Source organism: Vombatus ursinus, unplaced genomic scaffold (genome assembly GCF_900497805.2).
Source record: "Vombatus ursinus unplaced genomic scaffold, bare-nosed wombat genome assembly UNPS02005459.1, whole genome shotgun sequence".
NCBI lineage: Eukaryota > Metazoa > Chordata > Mammalia > Diprotodontia > Vombatidae > Vombatus > Vombatus ursinus.
In genome coordinates this window covers 5,998,801-6,020,764 of record NW_020945237.1, presented here as the reverse complement: position 1 = coordinate 6,020,764, position 21,964 = coordinate 5,998,801, and the positions used below count along the sequence as shown (strand labels likewise).

The window sequence follows — 21,964 nt, the reverse complement described above, 5'->3', positions numbered from 1 at the left end:
CTGTAGTAATCAAAGTATCTAAGTCATTCATAGTTGTTCATCATACAATATTGCTATTACTGTGTACAATGTTCTCCTGGTTTTGCTCATTTCACTCTGCATCTGTTTATGAAAGTCTTTCCCAGTTTTTCTGAAGTCATCCTGCTCATCGTTTCTCATAGCACAATAATATTCCATTACAATTATATGCCACAACTTGTTTGGTCATTGCGCAATCGATGAACATCCCTTCATTTTCCAGTCCTTTGACACCACAAAAAGTTGCTATGAATATTTTTGTACATATAGGTCCTTTTCTTTTTTCTTTGGGATTGTAGACAAAAATGCTCCTTTCAAAGAAAGCCTGAAGGGTTGACCCCTGAGGAGCGCATCTGGTTGGTTTCAAGGTGTTGCTGCTTTTCATTTAAATCTGATTGTGGGCCTGGATGAGAATCTAGACATCTGGGGCCTTTTTTTTTTTCTTTTCTTGGCTTAGTGCAGATACTGACAAAACAGCCTGGCTGCTTAAGACCTTCACTCCACTTCTTGCTCTTACATCCCATAAGGGCAGGGCAAGATCTCATCAACAGCCAGTCTTCCCTGGTGCTGTGCACAATGCTCTACACACTATGGGCGTTTAAAGTAGAAGTCTTGTTTTTGAGTGATTTAGGGGATTAGAGGCTAGCAGTTTTTTTTTAATTCCTTTTAACTGAATGAATGCTGTCTTCTTGTTGCTTCTTCCCATTTTCCATGTATAGCACTAACTGAAAGGGCAGTGGTTTATGCATTGCAGCAGACTCACATAATTTAATGACTTGGAAGGAGTGTTAGAGTGGCGTGGTCACAAGCCCCCTCTGCTGCTGCTACTTGTGGCACTTGGAGCAGGTCTCGTAGTCTCTCAGTGTCTCAGTTTCTTCATTTATACAATGAAAGAATTGGATTAGATTGTTTCCTGGTCTAAAGTCCTAGTACCTAACCAATCCCTGTTATTTATGGGTGAAGAAACTACAGTCAGTAGAGATGAGGTTATGTCTTTAGATTGTAGCAGAAGCAAAGCTGGTCTTCTGACTTCTGACACTGTCCACTTTTTCAGTGTGCCGAACTGCCTTCTGTTTGTTAAAAAACAAGACAAGTAGAACTGCCTACAGCCACCCTATAAACCAAAGACCAAACTCTTCCTTCACAGTCTTCCACTGAAGGAAATAACCCATCCACCCCAAATCGCCTGATCATTAATTTGTTTACTGAACTAAAGATTCGTATTGATGGATCCCAGAAATACTGGTCTTTAGAGCTGTGGTGTAGACCAGGTGCTGGACGAGGGAAGCTCTTACTGTCTGTCCATAAAGTAAACCTGCCACATAAAGGTCCAATTCTGTTACAGCTCACAGAACAAAAATGGCTACATGATTGATTGACTTTGGGTGCCATTAGGAGACATTAGTCAAGATAAGGATCTTCTCTAAGAAGTTCTTTCTCCCTTGGGTGTTCAGAATATAAAATTCTTTCACTGATCTTAGCTTGATTTTTAATGTGTTTTATTCCTTATCTATTTTTTCATAGTAGTTTCTCACACATCTCCCACATTGCACTCTCCCTTGTGACAAAGAAAAACAGTTGAACAAAAACATCAGATACTGGACTGACTTTGTGCCCAATATTCTGCCATTCTGGTCGCCCACTCTGGTGTGAGGGAGGAGATGTGTCTGACCATATTATCTCTAAGACCTGAATGGGTTTTTACTTTGCTAAGAGTTCATCTTGAGTTTAACAAACTTTTCATGTGCATGTTTGGTCATTGTGTTTAGTCTTTCTTGCTTGATTGTTCTACATGTTCTACAAATCTGAACTAGTTCTACAAATCTTCATACATTTTTCTTCCTCTTTGTTATTTCTTATTACCTTGTACTCAAAAACCAGAATTATTTGACGGGCACCCACTTAGTGTCCACTTCTTTTACTGCTGCCAGGAGGGCTGTTATGACCCTTCTGTCACACATAGGGTCTCTTTGGGATATGTGCCCAGTAACGTTCTCTCAAAGAGTGGGCAGTTCAGTCACTTTTGTTGCATAAGGCAGTCGACAGCTTTCCTCATCAGTACATCAGTGTTTCTGACTTTCTGCAGTGACTCTGTAGTGGTCATCGACTGTTAGTCAGTGTGTAATAAGAAAAAGAAAAGAGTCCCTGCCCTCAAGGAGCATACAATCTAATGGGAAGACAGCACACAAAAGGAAGCTGGAAAGCGCGGTGGGTTGGGAGTGGGGGGGGGGGTTCTTGTTCCATGGAACTGAAACCAGGCAGAGCTGCAGAGTGTGAAGCGAGCTGGATGTCCAGTTCTTGCCCTCAGTAAAGGAAAGCTTTGAGAGGAGTTTAGTCCTCTACCTCCCAGCCATCCTGTGAGTGATCTGAAGCATGAAGAATAAGCATTTATTAAGTGACTGCCATGTGCCAGTCATTGTGCTAAATGCTTTTACAAATATCTCATTCAATCCTTATAACACCCCTGGGGGGTAAGGAAGGACTCTTTTTATCCTCATTTTTCAGAGGAGGAAACTGAGGCAAACATGTGAAGTGACTTGCCCAGGGTCACACAGCTAGTCAGTAGCTGAGGCTGGATTTGAACTTGAGTCTCTCTACATTGTGCATCCTCAGCTGCTTCTATCCTGTTACTGTTTCTAGTCTGCAATGCTTCTGTGGAAATTGTGTGATCCTCTCTTTGACCTCTTATCTATTGGGAAATGGATCCGGGTTTTGTCTGTTCAAGTCACTCCCTTCCATAGTCGAGGATTCAGACTGGCTTCTTTGGGTGTCACGTCCATGGGGCTTTTCCTGGTCCAAATCGTGCCTCCCTCTGTGGTTAGTGCACTCCCCACTTCTAGTAATGATTGTGGATTCACTTTCCTTTTGTATAATGTCAACTCCTGGGTGCGAAGTCTGTTTCCTTTTTGTCATCCAGCACAGGGCTCGGCATTTAATAGTGCTCCATAGATGCTTACTGAATTGACTAGTAGTAAGGTGTATTTATAAGAGAAGTCTTCTATCCTTGTACTTTGTTAAAATAAGTGATGTGACTTGATGTGACTATATTCTATTCTTCTTGTACTTTGATTAAATCCTGCCCTATAATTTATTATCTTTAACATTTTTGTTTTCACTTAGCTTGTATAAAAACAAAGGAAGAGCAGTACTCTATGTGATGAGTTGAGTGTTTTTAAAACTAATTTTTTAGTTGCTTTATTATCACCCAATTTTATTTTCCTCTATTCAGAATGAATTAGTGAAGTGAATTTAAGTGACTGCCTTGATTTGTCACCTATATAATCTTGAAGAACATTTGTGATAATTATTGACAAATTATTTTAAATTGAAAGTTAAACCTGTTAAGTATTTCACAAGCTATAGACTTTGTCTTTAATGGTAACATCTTTTTGGTAATACATAAAACAGGTATAGTGGAATTTCAAATGATCTTGGCTGTGTTACAAAAGGAAATTCCTATTACTAATTTCTTCAGTAGGTAATGAGATATATTATTTATGATTATTGTTTCCTTCAACCTCCTCATTGAAAATACTTCTAATTAGTTGAGAAAAAGTAATTAAATACAAGTTATTTTTAACAGATGTCTACACAAATAAATGAGGCCCCAGAAAGGCAGCGTGGGATTGAAAACAAGAAAGAAAGACAAAAGTCTCTAAATCTGGAACTGCCTTGGGTCTCAGCCTGTGTGACTGGGGGCCTTCATTTCTTCTGTCAGAAAGTGAAGATCACACTTGTGCTGCCTGCCTCATAGTTGAAGAGAAAGCTCTTTATAAGCTCTAATGTCCTGTGTCAATGGGAGCTATTATGTCAGCTGTGTTTTGATTCAGAAGACTCCAATGAAGTCTCACTCTGACGACATAAGAGGGCATGGCAGTGTCCTAGAACCCTCAAAGGCTGTTTGTGTAGAGTTTGAGTTCTCCCTTGTCCTGCCAAATTGGGAAAGACTTGGGGTATACAGCCCACCTGATATAGACTGTATGCCTATCCTCTGAAGATTTGAAGACCCTCCTTCCCAGAAAGTTGGCCGCCAAGAGGTGAAATTCTGCTAAGGCATGGAAAAGTTGTGAATTGCATTGGTACCCACAGTGATAAGGCAATACTTACGTGAATCATCCCTGTTTTTTACAGTATTTTTCTACATTTAGAATTACTGATTAGTGAAAGAAATTGACAGTGCAGTTACAATAAAACACCTTGTTCTTAAACTGAATATTCTCACTAGCCGTCTTTTCTTTCTTTCAGGGAAAACGATTAAGTATTCAGAAAACAAAAAGTAAGTATTTTGACATCTTTAAAAGTGCTTTCTTTTTAAAACAGAAGTTAGTGGAATTATATCAACAGGCCTTTTATGATAATCTGTGGCTCTGGCAGCAGAATTCAAGCCTGGAAGTCAGAAAAACTAGACTCTTTATGAAGCTGCCACATGTTAGCAGTATGGTAGTGGGTTAATTACTTAATATCTCTGAGACTCAGTTTTCTCAGCTGTAAATGGGACGTACCATTCCTCCTTTTCCTCTGGGTTGTTGTGAGAATTAAATAAATTCATGTCTATGATAGCACTCTTTAAACTGGTGATATTATTACCATTTGGGTATTGGATTAAAAGTGGTAAACAGGATAAGTAACCTGTAGACTAGCTATAAAGAGATGAAAATGTGCCATTAGGATTATTTTGTAAAGATCTTTGCCTGTGGATTTATTTGTATTTAACAATAAAGGAATGTTTTGTGTGTTTCCCAGCAGGAAGGCTCAAAAAGCCATTTGTAAAGGTAGAAGATTCAAGCCAGTAAGTACAAAGTGTGAGATCAAAGTAAAAATGGAGGAAATAGTTAAGTAATTTTGTTTGAAGGTTTCTACTCTCCAATTTTAAAGGAAAAAACAAAGGTTGTGCAGTTACATTCCATAAAGTACATTTAATTAGAGAAAAGACAGGTTTCAAAATAGGATTTGATTCAGAATAAATGCTATGTAAAGGCAGATTTGAGATAGCAAATATGAAGATGGCTTATCTGATTACTTTGCAGTGGCAATTAGAAATCAGACCTGATAAAACCTTACGGGTGATGTTTCAAATGTTTATATGAAAAGTCAGGAGATGTGTCCTTCCCGTCCCACAGCCCCTGATCACTAGCCTGTCTTCCCCCTCTTCTGGACTGTGAGGTGTGCAGGAGACTGCTTGGAACCTCCTCTTGCCAGATGCCTGTTCCATCTGGGATTTTTGTTTTATTATTTTAACTACAATTTCTCTACCTGGAGTTTTACAAGAACTATCACCTAGAACTGTTACTTTCATCATTGTGTGGTAGGAATGGTTTTGAGGTAGGATTAAATATAAAGGCATCAGGTCCTAGTGGACCAGAGCTGGCCTTAGAGTCAGGATGACCTGGGCTCAAGTCCTGCTTCATCAAACACACACTAACCATGTGGCCTTGGACATGTCACAACCTCTCAGTGCCCCCGGCAGCTATATAGGAATAAGAGTTGTAGAGTGAGTATAGATATGCTTTGGTAGAAGGACTTTCCTCCCTTGAGATTCTGTAGGTCAGTCAAATCACAGTTCAAGTCTGAAAAAGACACACGTCTTCAGTTACCTGAGAGCAGACTGTGCAAGCGGCTGTTAAAACTAATTTTGGCAGAAGAACCCTGAGGACTGACCGCACTTTTATTCACTAATCAACAAGTATTAATTGTGGTACAGTGGATAGAACACGGGGCCTGGAGTCAAGAAGACCTGAGTTCAAATCCAGCCTCAGACACTTACTAGCTGTTAAGTCACTTAACCCTGTTTTCCTCAGTTTCCTCATCTGTAAAATGAACTGGACAAGGAAATGACAACCAAAAAACCCCAGAGGGGGTCATGAAGAGTCAGACATGACTGAAAATGACTGAACAACATGTACAATGTGTGTGTGCTGAGCGCTGCATCTCTGCTATGACTCTTACTGGAGACCAGAGTTCCTAAGAAAGAATTTTGAATTAGGACAAGTTTTTCCAGTTGCTCTTCATTTAGGAAATGCTTGAAGCATCTGGTGAATATCCCTCTGGGGCTGTGGGTGCCGCTTACACAAAGGCTCTGCTGGTTTTAACCCCGATGGGAATGGCTGTCTTCATAATTGTATTATTCTCATAGGTCAAAGAAAACCAGGCTTGAGGTTAAGTGTTTTCAGAAGATGATGTATGTAGTCTGAGGCAGCATGACATAGCAGACGGGGCTGGCCTCAGTGCCAAGAAGACGTGGTAGATTCAGGTTCCATCGGGTCCCCAGCCCTGGGCAAATCCCTAATCTCTGAATGCTTGTTCCAGAGAAGCTGCTCCCTGCATTGGTTGAGGGAAGCCCCCACGTCCCCTGTATGTACTCGTAGGTCTGATTGACTCTGACCTTCTAAGCGAATGTATGATGCGTTAATAGGTTATTTATAGCTAAATGAAATATTTGGTTCTGAAATATACAACTTCTGTTTACAAAAGTTGTATTTGTTTCATTTCACCTTAAAATTTCTTTTTCTCCCCATCTTCCAGCCATTACAGACCATTTTACCTTCAGCTGCCCAATATACCTCTTATAAACTATTCTGTTCCTAAACCCTGCAGTCCTTTTGATTTGGGTAAAACGTCTGGTCTGCAGAAACAAACACAAGCTAAACAAAGGTTGGTTTGAATATTTAATTTTAATAATTATATTCTATTAATCTCTATTGTGCTATTATTCCAAATAGATCTTTGTTTTGAAGCTAAGCAGGTTGTACCTGATTGAATAAGAAACCAACTGTAGGTGCTGCAGGCTTTTCTGTTTTTGCAACACACACCCCCATCCCCACCACTCCCCAAGTTTCCAGCCCCGCTTCATGTATTGTTTACTCCTGTTAAAGTGCAAGTTCTTCAAGGGCAGGGACCGGCTTCCTTGGTTTTCCTGCTCATGTTTGTGTCCCCTATACTTAGTATGGTACCGGACAGAGTCAGGCATTAATAAATCTTCCTTCCTCCCAGCCTCGTCTAGTCCTTGAGCGTGGGAGTCCTCCAGGGCTCAGCCCGAGGGCCTCATATCTTCTCTCTCCACCAGGGGTTCGTAATCTTTTTTGTGTCATGGATTATCTTTGGCTGATAGAGCTTAATGCTACTATGGTGTTTTACCTGTATTCATAATTGAAGAAAATGCTCATTTTCAGTTAAAGGTTAGTGAAATAAAGAAAGGTGTTTTCTTATCCATGTTCTTGGAGTCCCTGAAATCTGTCCTTGGACCCCTAGGCCTGAGAACAAGGCATCCTGATCTACACTCTTGCTTATTCATTGGCTTCCTTGGGTTCAGTTGTCATTTCTGCAGATGACTCTCAGATCCATGTATTCTGCACTAACCTAGATCTGTCCCTCTTCCCAACTTCTTTTCACGTTTCTTTTGAGGACTTCGACGCGCTTCTAGTAACCCAGGTTTACAAGCTAAAGCCACCCTTAGGTGCTTCCACTCTCTCACTCCCATGTCCAAAAATGATAAGTGGTATTTTTATAGTCTTTTAAGCTTTGCAGAAAGCTTTATGTGTTTTATCTCAATTGATATTTACAGCAACCCACTGAAGTGAGTGTTGGGCACATTTTACAGATGAGGATACTAAGGCCTAGAGTGGTTAAGGAACTTGGTGCCATTGCAGATGCCCTTCAAAAATGGGGCAAGAGCCCAGGTCTCTGGGTGACTTAGACGCCTGCATCCAGCCCAGTACACCATGTAATTCTGCTTTCACCCCATCTCTTGCATCTGTCTTCTCCACTGCCCCAGCCATCCCCCAGGTGCAGGCCCTTATCACCTCTCACTTAGCCTGTTGTGAAATAACTTCCTAGTTGATTTCCCTGCTTCTAGCGTCTCCTCTCTTTAGTATGTTCTCCTAACAGCCCCCAAATTAATAGTCATGAAATACAAGTGGCTCTGTTTTGTCCAGGATAAAATACCAATTTCTCACCTTGGCATTTACAGCAGATGGTTTTACTGGGGTGTGGCTGCTGCGCATGCTGTAGCTTCTTGGAGCCCCAGGTGAGAGTTGGGTGGTAGGTGGATGAGCAGCCCTGAAAAGGGCTCAGCAAGCCCTCAGTTGAGGATAACCTACAGGCCTCAAACGCTTTGGTGAGTTGGGGGGTGTCTGCCCCGAGCACATGAAGACTTCCTCCCACTGAATGGGCAGGTGAGAACAGTTTGTTCCAGCAGCCACAAAAGTGGCTGAAGCAGGTGCTGTAGTCAGAATTGACTGAGCTTGGTCAGACATCCAAGACGCCAAGGTCATCCACTGCATCCTGGGCCGTCGCCAGTCATCCTGACTTTTGTCCTGCCACTGGACTTGGATGACTCTGGAAGACAGAGCGAGGCTAGTGACTTTGTACAGCTCTGCCTGACTGAAATCCAGTTCACTCACAAGTCAGGAGACCACCCCATGTTGTCATGGTCCTCTTCAAAAACAACAGAATATAATAGCTAACATTTCTATCGCACTTTTAGGTCTACAAAGCGCCTTACAAGTATTATCATTTGATTCTCACAACAGTTCTGGAAGGTAGATGCTATTATTATTTCCACAAATGGGTAAACTGAGATCAACAAAGCGTCACAGCTAGACAGTGGATAGAGCAGTGGGCCTGGAGTCAGGAAGTCCTGAATTCAAATGCACCCTCTGACATTTGCTGGTTGTATGACCCTGGACAAGTCAATTCACTTCTGTTTGTCTCAGTTTCCTCAAGTGTAAAATGGGGGTAATAGCACCAACTACCTCCCTGAGGATCAAGTGAGGTAATATTTGTAAAAAGCACTTGGCTCATAATAGATGCTGTGTAAATGGTTATTCCGTTATCTTCCCTCCCTGTAAGTGACTGCAGTGGGATTTGAATTCACTTCCTCCTGACTCCAGGACCTGCACTTTATCCACCATACCACTTTGTTGCCTCACTTAAGACTTTCCACATCCTAGAGCAAACCTTATTTCATCTTCTCCTCAATTCACTCTGGGTCCTAGCCAGATTGGAGTACTACTAGCTGTTCCCCACCCACCTGGACACTGCCATCCCAACTCCCTTTACCCTCTTGGGGTCCTTCTCTGTTCTGTACTGCTGCCTCGGCTCTTCTGTGAACCTTCCTGTCCCTCAGATGTTGTATTTGCTTGCGAAAGTGGAGAGTCGGGTGTGAGCTTCCTGAAAGCAGGGAACGTTTCACTTTTGTCTTCTTATTCCCAGCCTCTTGCATGATGACTTGGAATTACTAAGTGTTTATTGAATTAGATTTTGTGTCATCTAATTTCTTAAGCTTATTATGGGTAACATTTTAAACAAAATTTTTTTGTCATAACTTGCAAATGTATTTCAAGCAGTGTATTTTATACTGCTCTTTTCTTGAGTACTTCTAATGTCCATGATGTTTAAAAATAATAGTTTATTAATTGGTTTGAAGCATTTCTTTAAATTTTGTTTACATTACTAGCTTGTTCTATGAAAAAAAGGTTTTGCTAAGCAAAAGGAGTCATTTTCTGTGAAAGTAACTTAGATTATCTTTCAGGATAGATAATAGAGTTTAGTATCTTTCTGATATGTATATGACTATGACAATTATAATAACTCTTCTTGTTTTTCATTTTCAAATGGAAAGTTGTGTCCTAAAAGTTGAGGGTTAACCCTAAGTGCAGATGTGCGTGGGGCTTTTGCCCCATGTCCATTGGAAACACTTGCCTTCTAACAGGAACAGAGCTGGCTGTGAAGCCGATGAAGGGTGCCGCCCTCCCGTGCAGCCCCGCCTCCGAGAGAACCAGAAGAAGGGATACTGCGAGTGCTGCTCCCAGAGATACGATGCGCTGCAGGCCGTGAGCTTCCTCTTGTGTTTGGACGAAGGACCATTTTTAAAACTTCTTATTAGACAAACAATGTATTTTCATATGGATTTTCAGTCTTTCCATGATTTAAAACTTGACAAGTATAGACAAAATAATTGAACAGAAAATTTTAGAGCCAAAATCAACTGTCAAATTTATTACTTATTTTTAAAAAGCCAACATTTAAAATTTTCAAAAATTTTTGGTCTAGCAGCTCTCAATCCCATGTGACATTCCATAAAAATCATAACATTTGTATTAATTTGATTACCTTTTTATTTAAATTGCATAATTTGTGTAAATTCAACAATATTGCTGCTTTTACAAAAAGGATCCTATTCCCATTATTCCTGGCATACCTGCACAACCACTGAGAGTGAGTCTGATGCTGCTGCTCTAGAAAGATGCCAACACTCTGTGCTAGGAGGAAGAAATACAGATCTTCCCCCACAGAAGGCCTTGAGCTTGAGTTTGTGCCACTGAATTAGCCGTCAGGACAAACGAGCCCAGGGCCTGCAGCAGAGAACAGGACCAAAGGCGTTTTTTTCTGGGCGGCTCGGCTCTCCTCCCTCTTCCATTTCTGAGATGTTTCTCTGGACACTTGCGTGTGATGGAGCCCTTAAGAGAACTGGGAGAGTAGTCCTTGGCTTAGGAAAAGCACATGCACACAAACAGACAGATTTCTCAGAGCCTGGTCCCTTTCTGCTTTTCCTGACTCCCTGCTGTTCACCCACTCCTCCATCTCTGCCTCCTGGCTCTTCCCTCTCTTCTAACCCCCTGCCTTCTCTGAGATTACCTTCCCTTAGCAGAGGGGCTCGTTTAGGACAGGGGGCTGGCTTTGAGCTTTCTCTGTGTCCCCATTGCTTAGCACGGGTACTGACACACAGTGCTTCATCAGTGCTCATTGACTTGAGGTGGTCTAGCTTGACTTGCCTAAAGTCACGGGGGGCAACCACCAAAGTTCAGGCTTCCATTTGTAGTAGGAATTTGAGGGAATAAATTTATGCTCTGAAATGTCCATATAAGGCATATTATTTTTTAAAAATTCATCAAGTAAAACAGTATTAAGCGGTAGCATTATAAAAGGACCCTGCATGCTGCATGTAACTTCCCTTATCTGATGCAAGCAAATGTTACAGGTGTTTTGGAAAAGTTCCTGAGAAGAAAAATCTTCTAGAGTTTTCTGAATGGTCCATTCAGGATGCAATTCTCTGGATCTTCTCGGTGAACTTCAGCTCTTCTCACCTCCTTTTTGAAAAAGCAATATTGTAGATGGACTCTATCCACTTGTGGCAGCTTTAATATATTTGATTGGTGACATCTATTTATTCAGCATTAAACATCTTTAACCTTAAATATGCCTTCATTTCTAATATTTTGTGAGATTTAAGCATTTAATTTTTTATATTTTGTTCTTCTCTGGATCCTCCACGTAACATATTTATTGTAGGATCCAGAATTGGACAGAGTGGCCTCTGGAATTACTTCTGGATCAGAATTATCCTGTGATTCCTCCTTTAAATACTTGTGTTGACGCTGACCTTGGAGGTTCAAAACAACCTCCCCCCCGACCCCCTTGCATTTAACCCTTCACAACTAGAAAACTTTGTGACTTTTGGCTTCTCGGTGGCTCATTTTATACCTGTAAAATTAGTATGAATGCTAGCCTTTCTCTACTTAAGGAAATGTCATAAAGATAAAAATGAGTAATAGAGGAGAAGAGTGATTTTAAGATGCTCCCAGATATTAAGCACTGACTTGTCTTCAGCCTCTTGGTTACTTGGTGATGCCTGGCTCCTGTTTGGGTTCAGTGGGCCTCATCAGTTACCTGCACTGAAGGGCCACAGACTTCTGAAACAGTTGATCTTTTCTCTCAAAAACTCCACTTCTGCTAAACTTTTTGTAACTTTGGCTCTTGGAGGCCTTTCCTTAAAATATTAGAGAACCTTCTTGTCATGAAACATGTTAAGGCAAGATGACATTAGGAAAACAGCCTGACCAGAAAGGTTTTTCATTTGTTTTATAATTTGCTGTGCTGCATCCCTCATGTGCTTCTATTTTCAATTTTAGCATCTTCTAAGTGAACAACACAGAAGCTTTGCACAAAGTACTCAGTATCAAGTTGTTGATGATATCATATCCAAGTTGGTATATGACTTTGTAGAATACAGAAGCAATATATCCAAAAGGTAATTCTTTATTTAGATATTTTAATTTTTAAAAAATCAGTTGGTGGTAAATATATTGTTATTTACATTTGGGGAGGGGGGAATTACATATATTCAGATTTTCAATTGTCGTACATACCAGACTTCCAAAGAATTCCAAATTTCTGGTATCGTAGGCCTTAGAAATGCACATTTTGCTAAGATATATTTTCAGGGAGTTAACATTTCTTAAACACTGTACATAGTGTGAGGGGTATAGAACTCTGAAGTTTCAGGGGTTTTTGGTTTATTTTTTTCCTGGCTAGAATAGCCTCATAGAATTTTATGGTCGGTTCCTTGAAAAAATGCTTTTTCAAGTCTAGACCTGTTAATTTCATTGATATCGTGAGCTCCTGGGTAACAGCTTCCTCTCCCAGTGCAGGTCAGCACCTTCTCTGTGACTTAGAGTCTTGGAGAATTGTCCAGCTCCCTGAGAGGTTAAAGGATTGATGCAGCTCACACTGCCAGTTTTGTATCAGAGGCAGGACTGGAACCTAGGCCTTGCTGGTTTCTGGGCTAGTTCACTATGTTTCCTTTTTCCATTCAAGTACAGAATCTTCAACCTTAGGTGACAACAAAAATCCATACACAGAATAAAACAGATTTAATGGCACCTATTTAAAAATTAAAACAAAAAAAGCTAGGGCATTTATTTAGGGAGATAATGGCAAACCAGCTGGGAGTGGAATTCCTAGATTTCCCTTAATGCAGTCTTTCTGCTGCTTGGTTTATGTAAGATAGTTCCAAAGATATTTTGGTAGTTTAAATTTTATCTTGACTCCTCAGTAGATAGTCGAATATTTTTTCTTTTCTTTTTTTCCCTTGTTTAAAGAGTAAAATGCAGTATTGGATCTTTTGCCCCTGTCATTGGAAATACTTTTAAAAGGAATGAGCCTGAAAAACAACTGGAATTGCACTGTGTTTCCCCAAATGACTCTCAGGGAAATACTACCAAACAGGTGATAAGACAGGATTTCCAGTATCAAGAAAGCAAGGATCCTTCACAGAAGATTGTCTTCAATTCAGAGCCCATAGATTTATTTGCTTCATGCAGTCCATGTCCTTACAACTCAACAAGCAAACTTGGAGAACATTTGGACTGTGGAAAATCTTATATAATAAATCCAGTGAAAAAGGACATGAAGCTGGATTTGGTACAGCTACCTCTGAATAAAGATATGCAGGGATATACTCCTGAAGTTTCTGACCATAAAGGAACTATGAATGAAAAAGACTTAGAAGAACTAAAAACAGAATACTGCCCATATATCCTAGAGACATTTATGCACGTTTCTGATTTTGACGAAACAGAGAAAAATGTGTCTCAGCTGAAACGAAAGTCAGATAGTATGATTTTTCCAGGTACCCATCAGAAGAAAAAAGGCACTAGTTCCCCACATGGTAATGGTTCTAGTCTTAGAGTCATTAGCAATTCACCAGAACAACCTACTGGTCAAGTCAAGATAATATCCCATAGTCATCCTGGTGAAGAACCCAAAGCATCGGATGTTGAGAGTACAGACAGTTTGCCTTCCGGGAAGCTGCATCGAAAAGTAAAAATAGTATTAAGAAGAAACAAAAAAAGTCAGAAGGTTGATGTACATTTAAAGAATAAAACAGAATCTCCTGCTGCAAAAGAAGAAGACAGTGTGTGTAGTTCACCAATAAAGTCTGTGGTGGAATTATTTCAGACCAGTGAAGACAGTTCTGAGTTTCTGGGTTTTACAAGCTATTCTGAAAACCACGGTTCACATGACACATTAGAGGTTTGGGAGAAAGAAAATGAAAATAGTTTGTTGTCCGTGTTTTTCTCTAATCCGTCTTCAACCTCCACGTTTACTGGGTTTTAGAAGAGTTTTTTGTTTTTGTTTTTTTTTTTTAATTTGTATTTTTCACAAATGGCGAGGATTATATTCCTGAAAATATTTTTATATATATGTAAAAATTCTTGTTTTATTATTTGTGTGTCATCTGTACATTTTAATAACCAAATGTAAATATTAAGAATAAAGATGATTATTAGTATTTTCTTAAGAATTAAGTACTTTTATGTAAGTAAATGCAACTGAAGTTAAGGTGTCTGCTACCTCTTGCATATTGTGTACATAATTTCTAAATAAAACTGTTTCTGAAGGAGCAGTTAAATAGAACTTGCACTGCAAGAAAAATGACTTGCACTGGAGAAGGCAATTTTGAGTAACTATGGAATTCATTTAAAAACTTAGTGTCTCAAATTTGGGTGTTACAATTAAATCTGTTTAAATATCAGATCTGGGACAATATGCATACCACTGAAAACTACGTATCATGGTAAAAGGAGCATGTTTTACAAATTATATTGTGCACATGAGTGAGTGCTGCCTTGGGAGCCATGTTTGGGACCAGTGAAGCAATGCTCTAAGTTATGTCACCTTGATTTGTCCTTTGATTTTCTTGAAGAACTGAGTATATGCCAGTACAATAAAAAAAAAAAAAAAAAAAAAGGCTCCTTAGTGGATCTGATTTTTTTGATTCTTCAGAGTGCTTGTGCAAGTTGGCAGGCTTTTCATCTCTTTCAACAACCTTAGCAGAGGTGGGGTGGTTGGGAGGAATTAAGGGAAGATAGTGTGTTCGGATCTAGTAGAGCCTAGATGCCTCACAAACATCCCAGTAAAGTTCTGAAAATGTGCAGAAGGAACAAGGGAGGGGGAGGAATAAGCATTTATATGCCTACTATGTGCCAGGCATGTTAAAGAAAACCAGAGATTCATCTCCAAACTGCTCCCATCTGTTCCAGGATTGCACAGAACCCAGCCGCTGTCCTACAAAAATGTGGAGCAGAGACCAGCCAGGGTAGATGGAAGGTGAAGTGAGAAACAATCTGATTCCAAAGCGGGAAAAAATGAGCACCCACAGAGAGGTAGACACAGTGGCAGGAGAAGGGGCCACCTGGGGTCCGGGCTCCAGGACCTGGACCTGAATTGGGGCAAATATACTGGAAACAAAGATTCACAGTTAAAATTAGGGGATAGAGTAGAATCTGTTACATTTTAAGCAATCTCAACAGTGATGATTTCCAGCAAGACTTTAATAAAAATAGACCAGACAAAAAGAGCAGGGAAACTTATGCTTTAAGTCACCAGTCAGTAAGGTGTGTCCACTGAACTGTATATTATCTAAATACTTACAGGGAAACTATCAGGTTGCAGGGAGAAAATAGACTTAGCAGTTGGTGATTTAATGTGCTTTGAGATCTGGACAAATTTAACAAGATTTTTTTTAAAAATTAAGTGAACTTGAGAAAAATTTGAGATGATAGCAGAAGTGTAAAGGTCAAGCATGAGTTAAAAGAGGAGGGGACAGCTAGATGACGAAATGGGCACCAGGCCTGAGTCAGGAGAACCTGAGTTCAAATCCGGCCTCAGACACTTGATACTTACTAGCTGTGTGACCCTGGGCAAGTCACTTAACCCCAATTGCCGCACCGAAGAGAGGAGAGGGCACTCCCAACCCATCCCTTTAAGGAGGCGTGAAGACCATAGGTGTAGCAAATACTGATGTTTTCAGACTTCTCCAATGTATCGATCGGTTTTGTTACCTTTCTCATTTTGTTTTTCCAAAAATGTTATATGGGATGGCCCTCAGAAGGAGAAAAAGGGATACTGAGGAAAGCAATGATAATGTAAAAATGAAACAAAAAGTACAAACTATAAAATATTTGGGACTCATCTACCAAAAACTCATTGGAAGCTATAGGAATGCAATTACAAAACATTTTTAGTGGGAAAGGGAGTCTAGAATTACAAACTCTCAAACTATATAGTACAAAACAATTATCAAAATGATTTGGTATTGGCTTTTTAAAAGAAGTCCATCAGTCCAAGTCAGGTGCATAGCATACAAAAGCAAATAGCATGGTGTATGATAAACCCAAAGACCCCAGTCACTGGATATTTGACCCAAAAAAACAAAACTGGGCAGAAGTCAATGTGCAGCAGGGAAATGCTATGGATAGGAAAAAGTTCATGACCAAACAGTGGGTAGAAAGGATCACAGTAGGTAAAATGGACAGTCTTGATTATATAAACTCTGAAAGGTTTTGCACAACAAGACCAGCGTGGTTAAAATTGGGTCATTTAGTCAAACGTTATTCTGCTGTGCAGTTGGCACTGTATTAAGCACCAGGGTAAAAGAAGGCCCTGCCCTAAAGGACCTCACAATCTAATGGGTGAAGACAACCCATAAAAATACTGAGGAGAGTAAGGACAATGAAGGTGGGGTGGGGGCTGCCAAAGTATGAATTTGAGGGTTGATGCGATGGTCTTGCAGGAGCTGAGTTTCTGGAGACCATGACGAAGTTTGGGACAGCAGCCAGGAAGGAAAGGAGGTAACAAAAAAAATCTTTTTGCAAGTCGCTCTGATAAATGTCTCATTTCCAAAATATGAAAGGGACTGATTCAGATTTATAAATGGCTTTTCCCTAATAAATGGTTGAAACGTATGTACAGTTTTCAGGCGAAGTCCTGGAAACAATTGTATGAAAAAAGACTCTAAATCACTAATAATTAGATAATTGAAAATTAAATCTGATGTTCTGCCTCATATGCAAATTGGAGAGTGGCTAAACAAATTATCTGAATGTAATAGAATATTATAGCGTCGTAAAAAAAAAAAAATGACCAAATGGATGGTTTCAGAGAAACCTAGGAAGACTTGTATGAATTGGTGCAAAATGAGGTGATCAGAACCAGGAGAATAATTTGTACAATAACATAAAGAAAAAGACATTAAAGCACTTGGGGACTCTGCCCAATGAAATGATTATGATCCTAGAAGACTGATAATGAAGTTGCCTTTGATACTTTACAGAGAAGTGATGGACATTAGTTATAAGACATGAATTTTTAGACACCACCAATGTGGGATTTTTTACATTTTTTGCTCATCTATGTATTTGTTGCAAGAGCTCTACCTTTTGCAATTGGAGCGGAAGGGGTAGGGGGTTAACAAAGTAGGGAGGAGAGGGGAGGGAGAGAGAGAGGAGACAGAAGGAGGGGGTGAAAGGGAGCATCAAGGCATTTATTTTTTTTAAAAGACAACTGAAGGGAGTCCATAAACAAGCACAGACAAGTAGACAACTTTGAAAACTACAGGTTGAATTTACTATATAATGAGAAAGAAAAGCAAGCACCTATTAAGGTCTGCTGTTTCATTATTCAAGGCTACTATGTGTATGGGAATGCCCATTTTATTTGGTGTTTAAATTCAAAATAAAAATTTTAAAAATCAGTAATAGGTATGGACATCAATTGGTTTAATAGGGGTTGGGGAACTCAAATTTTACTAAAGATCTACATTTATTACAATCACCTAGTAATACTAGGATGAGCCTTTGTTAATGATATTTTATTATATCAAAAATGTCTTGGTCAGGGTAGAAAAGAGTTATGTAATACATAATTTTAGTTTATTTTGGAAATTTTGCCTTTTGCAAATCGTAAATAGAAACTCTGGAAATAATTTCTTTTGACCCTTTCTCAAAGTTAATTGAGGTCAGCTAGATCTGCCTCAATGTTTTCCCCTCTTGGTATGGAGCAGTATATATGGAGGAAAAATTGTGTTACACTAGAAAAGTTGTAGGGTTATTTTTGTTTTGTTTTGTTTTAATATATATGGAAAGATTGTCTTTTACCTGGAACTTGATAGCGTAATTGTCATGGCGGGAAGGGAGAGAGGCATTTGCAGATAAAAGTAAAGAAGTGGTCAAAATAATTCCTTTGACTAGTGTACACAAAAGAGATGACTGAAAGTAACTGGGTTAATTTTATGTTTGACTGAACAAAAATGAGTTGCCTATTATGTTTTAGGCACTTGGGTACACAAATGTAATCGTGATTCCTCTGGCCCCCATTGCCTGAAGTTTAGGTGTGTTACATTTCACCTCTCAGCAGGTTTATCCAATACCTGTAGAGGTGTGGGAGAAGAGCTCCCATATTATCTTTGCCATTGGCTCAAGCCTGCACTCAAACCTCCCCAATGTTAGGATGGATCTCTACTCCAAGTGCCCCAATTCCATTTAACTACTTAGATCTGCATTTACAAAGGAATATTGACTTCCAACGTATGATAAAAACCAAGCATTCAAATATTCTCTGCCCAGCTCCAAGGAGCATAATCCTCGATCTACACCACTTGGGTTTCTGGGGAGGGGAGAGGGATTAGTTTGGTTCAATTCCTACATTAATCCTAATAAGTTCCAAGTCCAGCCCTCTCCAGCCCTGCCCCAGCATCCCTGGATCCTGTATTCTCAGAGCTTCCCTGATGGGCAGGCAGCAAAATTGGCCCTGGAATCCTAGATCCCACAATCCCTGAGGCTTAAGTTCTCAGTTCAAGGATGCCCGGCACCTAAAACTCAAAAGGGCAAATGAAACAAGATTAAGAGCCCAAGCCTACTTTTTGGGCACCATGGTCTAAGGGGAGAACACAACCTTCAGCCTCTTCCTTTTTACTCCATAGTATCCATGAAGTGCCTGACACGAGTGAACAAATCTTTCACCCTTGGATGGCACCCAAAAGATAGAGATCAGGCCTCCATCAGGTAAATTTAGACAGATATACAGCTAATAAAAAGAGGCTGCTCCCACCCTGATGGTGATAGGCCAACACAAAATGTCATCCCAGAAGCAGGTCCCTGGCATCTCCCACATGGATATCTCTATCTTAGGTGTTCTGGTTATACACCAAAACCCTTGTTACACAAACAGAAAAAAATGGTATGACCCTGTGCATCAAGAAACTTACAATCTAACGGAGGACATTCAATATAAATAATAACAAGCATGGTAGAATATGATAGGAGCAAAGGAGACCTCTGTAAAAATCCTATGAGCTATTTAAGGTTAGAGTGGTGACTTTTACTTGGGGGACCAAGAAGGTCTGAGTTTGACCTCAACAGAAGAAATTTACCAGATAAATGGGAGAATCTCTTTTGGGCCAGAGCCAACCAGGCTGGTGTGGCACCTCAGGTTCAATCTTGGAACAAAGTGAAACCCTTAGAAGATGTGATAGTTAACAAGAGATTTACTTGGCCGCATCAAGGAGAAGGGTTTTGACCAAGGATATTTAGCAAGAATATTCCACTAATTCCGCTGAGCACCACTCTCCTGCCTCTGGGTTGAGTATCAAGCATCAGACCATGCTGCAACTTTTCAAGGGCTTTTTTTGTGCTTAGATAATCAGTAAGTGTTGGCTGCTGTCTGAGCCTTCAGTCTCCTGACCCAGTTCAACTAAGTCTTTTTTTTTTGAAAGAGCAATTTTATTAATGCCCCACAACAAAGTACATTAGTAATTTGTAACCAAGCATTAAAATTCTGAGTCTATGTCCTAAAGAGAGTAATCAATTTTCTTCATGATGCATTATGTTTTACTGAATTTTATGCATTGCTGTTTTACTGAATTTCTTCTAGATTGTTATTTTGCAGAATTCCTTTACACAAGGGCTACTCCCAACCTTGGTAAACACTCTGTTCCCCAAGATGCCCAAGTAGGTAAGCCTTTATGTTTGCGATCACTTTTTAATTTAATAACAGCCTATCTGCCCAAACTAGTTTCTCTGAGCACAGCCTTCTCCATGGCAACATGCACCAAAGTGCTCTCTTCCAAATACAAAAGCTTTTGAGTTAGAAAGTTGTATAATATGGTATATTTTTTAACTACCTCCCCTCCTGTATACTTAGAGTAACTGTTCCCACCTTTATGTTCACAGATGGAAATACAAACGTCTCAATCACAATACAAAGTTTCCATCGTTAAGATAGACATATCATGATATAACAGTCTTACTAACTTTTGTTTTTATTGAAGTTTAAATTTTTTTTAAATGCAAGTAGAAAGAATGGTTTTGGAATCTAAAAGCATCCTTGACTGAAATGCAAGCTTGTTCTCAGACTGGTATCATATAGTCAGGTTAAAAAAAACAACAACAGCTACATTCCCATAGCGTCTAATATCAACATTATAATAAGTAAATACATTTGAATGAACTGGAAATGTCTATGATTCACAGAAGGAGAGTTAGTTTGAAGAAAATAGTGGTAGGATGGTGGGAGCAGCATACTTACTGTCCATGGCCTTGAACTCACTGAGGGTCTGCACAGAATTCACATGCTTCTTCTGAGATGCCAAATTGATTTTCTTTTGGATTTTGTCCTGCTTCTCTCTCTTCACCAAAGACTTCTTTTCTGGGGCCTTCATCTTGTAGGATACAGTAGGAAGGTTGAGGGAAGCCATTCCCTGTGATTTTGGTACTTGGTGGAGGCCACGTAAGAGGCCTACACAGATTGTGTCGCAGCATTCATCAAGTCCCTGGCCACCAGGATCAAGGATACCACACTATCCATTCTAGAGATTACAAACTCCCTGCTCAGGTTCTGAACCTCTGCTAAGTATGGAGCAATGCACTGAAGGTATACACGGAGGTCCTATTTACAAGCCTTGTCTAGACAAAGGTCATTAATAGTTTTTCCCAACTTATCCATCCTTGATCCTGCCTTGGTAATTTTCTTAGGTGCTCTAACTACATCTGATATAATTTTTAAGTGATCCTTTATCTCTGGTGAAATTTGTCATCACCATCATGATCATGCATATCTGTTTTCCCAGGACAATCATATCATTGCCACTCTCATCCCATTTGTGGATAGTTGGACATTCAGTTGGCTCTTCTCTTCTTGAAAGCTTTCCATTCTTGGGGAAGTTGAGCCACGATAATTCATGCACTTTAACCAACAATAAGTTCTATTCATCCAGTAACACCAAGTTCCAAAGTCAGAATTGTCCAACTCTCCAGGACTCCTTATCATCAACACAGCTTCTCTAATGTTCTGAATGATGTCATAACCAATTTCGAGACATCTATCAATTAATTTTAATCCATTTGTTTGGCAGGATCAGAACTGGGAGCTTCCATGGCAGTTTCCACTTATTCAGTAAAACATGGCATAACTGTATTAAAAAGCAGTCTGGTGACCTCAAGAACCTTATCAGTTATAGAAACCAGGTTCATAGTCATCCATCTGTAATGTTATATATATGACTGTGGCTGCCCAACCCCAAATGGCACCCAGAGTATGGTCTAGACCAGCACTTAAACTTTGGGTTATAACTCCATGTGGGGTTGAGAAAAATTTGGCAAAGGTAAAAGGTTTCTGAGTGCACAACCACCAAAAATTAATTAAAAATCAAACATGTAATGAATCCGAGGTTTCTGGCAGCATGTGCCTGTGTTGCATTGAGTAACTTCACGTTGGTTCTGAACACAAAGCATGCGCACTTTGCACCACGCCTACCCTCAGGCCATGAAAAGGGGTCATGAGGTGGAAAAAATTTAAGAAGCTGTGGTCTAGACCATCAACATCTTTATCTCTGAGAGGAGTTAAACACTTGTTTACATCTTCCAGAATATGATTTTCTGAGATAGCCAAGTAATAATCTATGGAAGCTGTCATCAATGGCATCTGTTAGGAACCTGGACTTATTTTCTTTCCCACTGATCTTTAAAAAGATCCATGTTTTCTTGGACCAGTTTACTTTATGGCTTTTTGGCCAAAGATGATACAGCATTGATAACCTGGGGACAGAGGGCTTCCCTGACATGAGAACCAGCTCCACACCTTCATTATTTGAAATAGAACAGGCTAAGTTAGCACACGCATGGAAAACTTGAGCATACGCTTTTACTTCTTTCCCATTTCCATTCTTTGCAGCCTCAATCAACAGCAAAAGTAGCACATTAGTTTAAAAAAAAAGAATCTTTGCAGAATGATCTTTTTTTGTCGTTTTGTTTATTGCAGAATGAAGTGCATCATTTCTTTTTTATATCCATCATTCCCTATGGACTCAGAAAGTAGATCCTATAAGGCC

General features: G+C 39.8%; 1 protein-coding gene and 1 pseudogene across 3 annotated transcripts in view; one reads left to right on the top strand and one right to left on the bottom strand.

The window, feature by feature from the left end:
* The window catches only part of DBF4 (DBF4 zinc finger), a 42,387-nt gene extending 27,860 nt beyond the window's left edge, over window positions 1–14,527 (top strand). For 2 of the 3 annotated variants that reach the window (XM_027847924.1, XM_027847923.1), the window contains exons 7-12: window positions 4,264–4,294; window positions 4,762–4,807; window positions 6,541–6,669; window positions 9,728–9,848; window positions 11,928–12,046; window positions 12,897–14,527. In XM_027847924.1, coding sequence (XP_027703725.1) covers window positions 4,264–4,294; window positions 4,762–4,807; window positions 6,541–6,669; window positions 9,728–9,848; window positions 11,928–12,046; window positions 12,897–13,914 — 1,464 coding nt within the window. In that variant the 3' untranslated portion in view covers window positions 13,915–14,527. The remainder of the gene's footprint in view (window positions 1–4,263; window positions 4,295–4,761; window positions 4,808–6,540; window positions 6,670–9,727; window positions 9,849–11,927; window positions 12,047–12,896) is intronic. The other variant, XM_027847925.1, reaches the window with a different exon arrangement.
* A 249-nt stretch (window positions 14,528–14,776) lies between these two features.
* On the bottom strand, window positions 14,777–21,835 carry LOC114032537 (annotated as a pseudogene).
* Window positions 21,836–21,964: the final 129 nt, after the last annotated feature.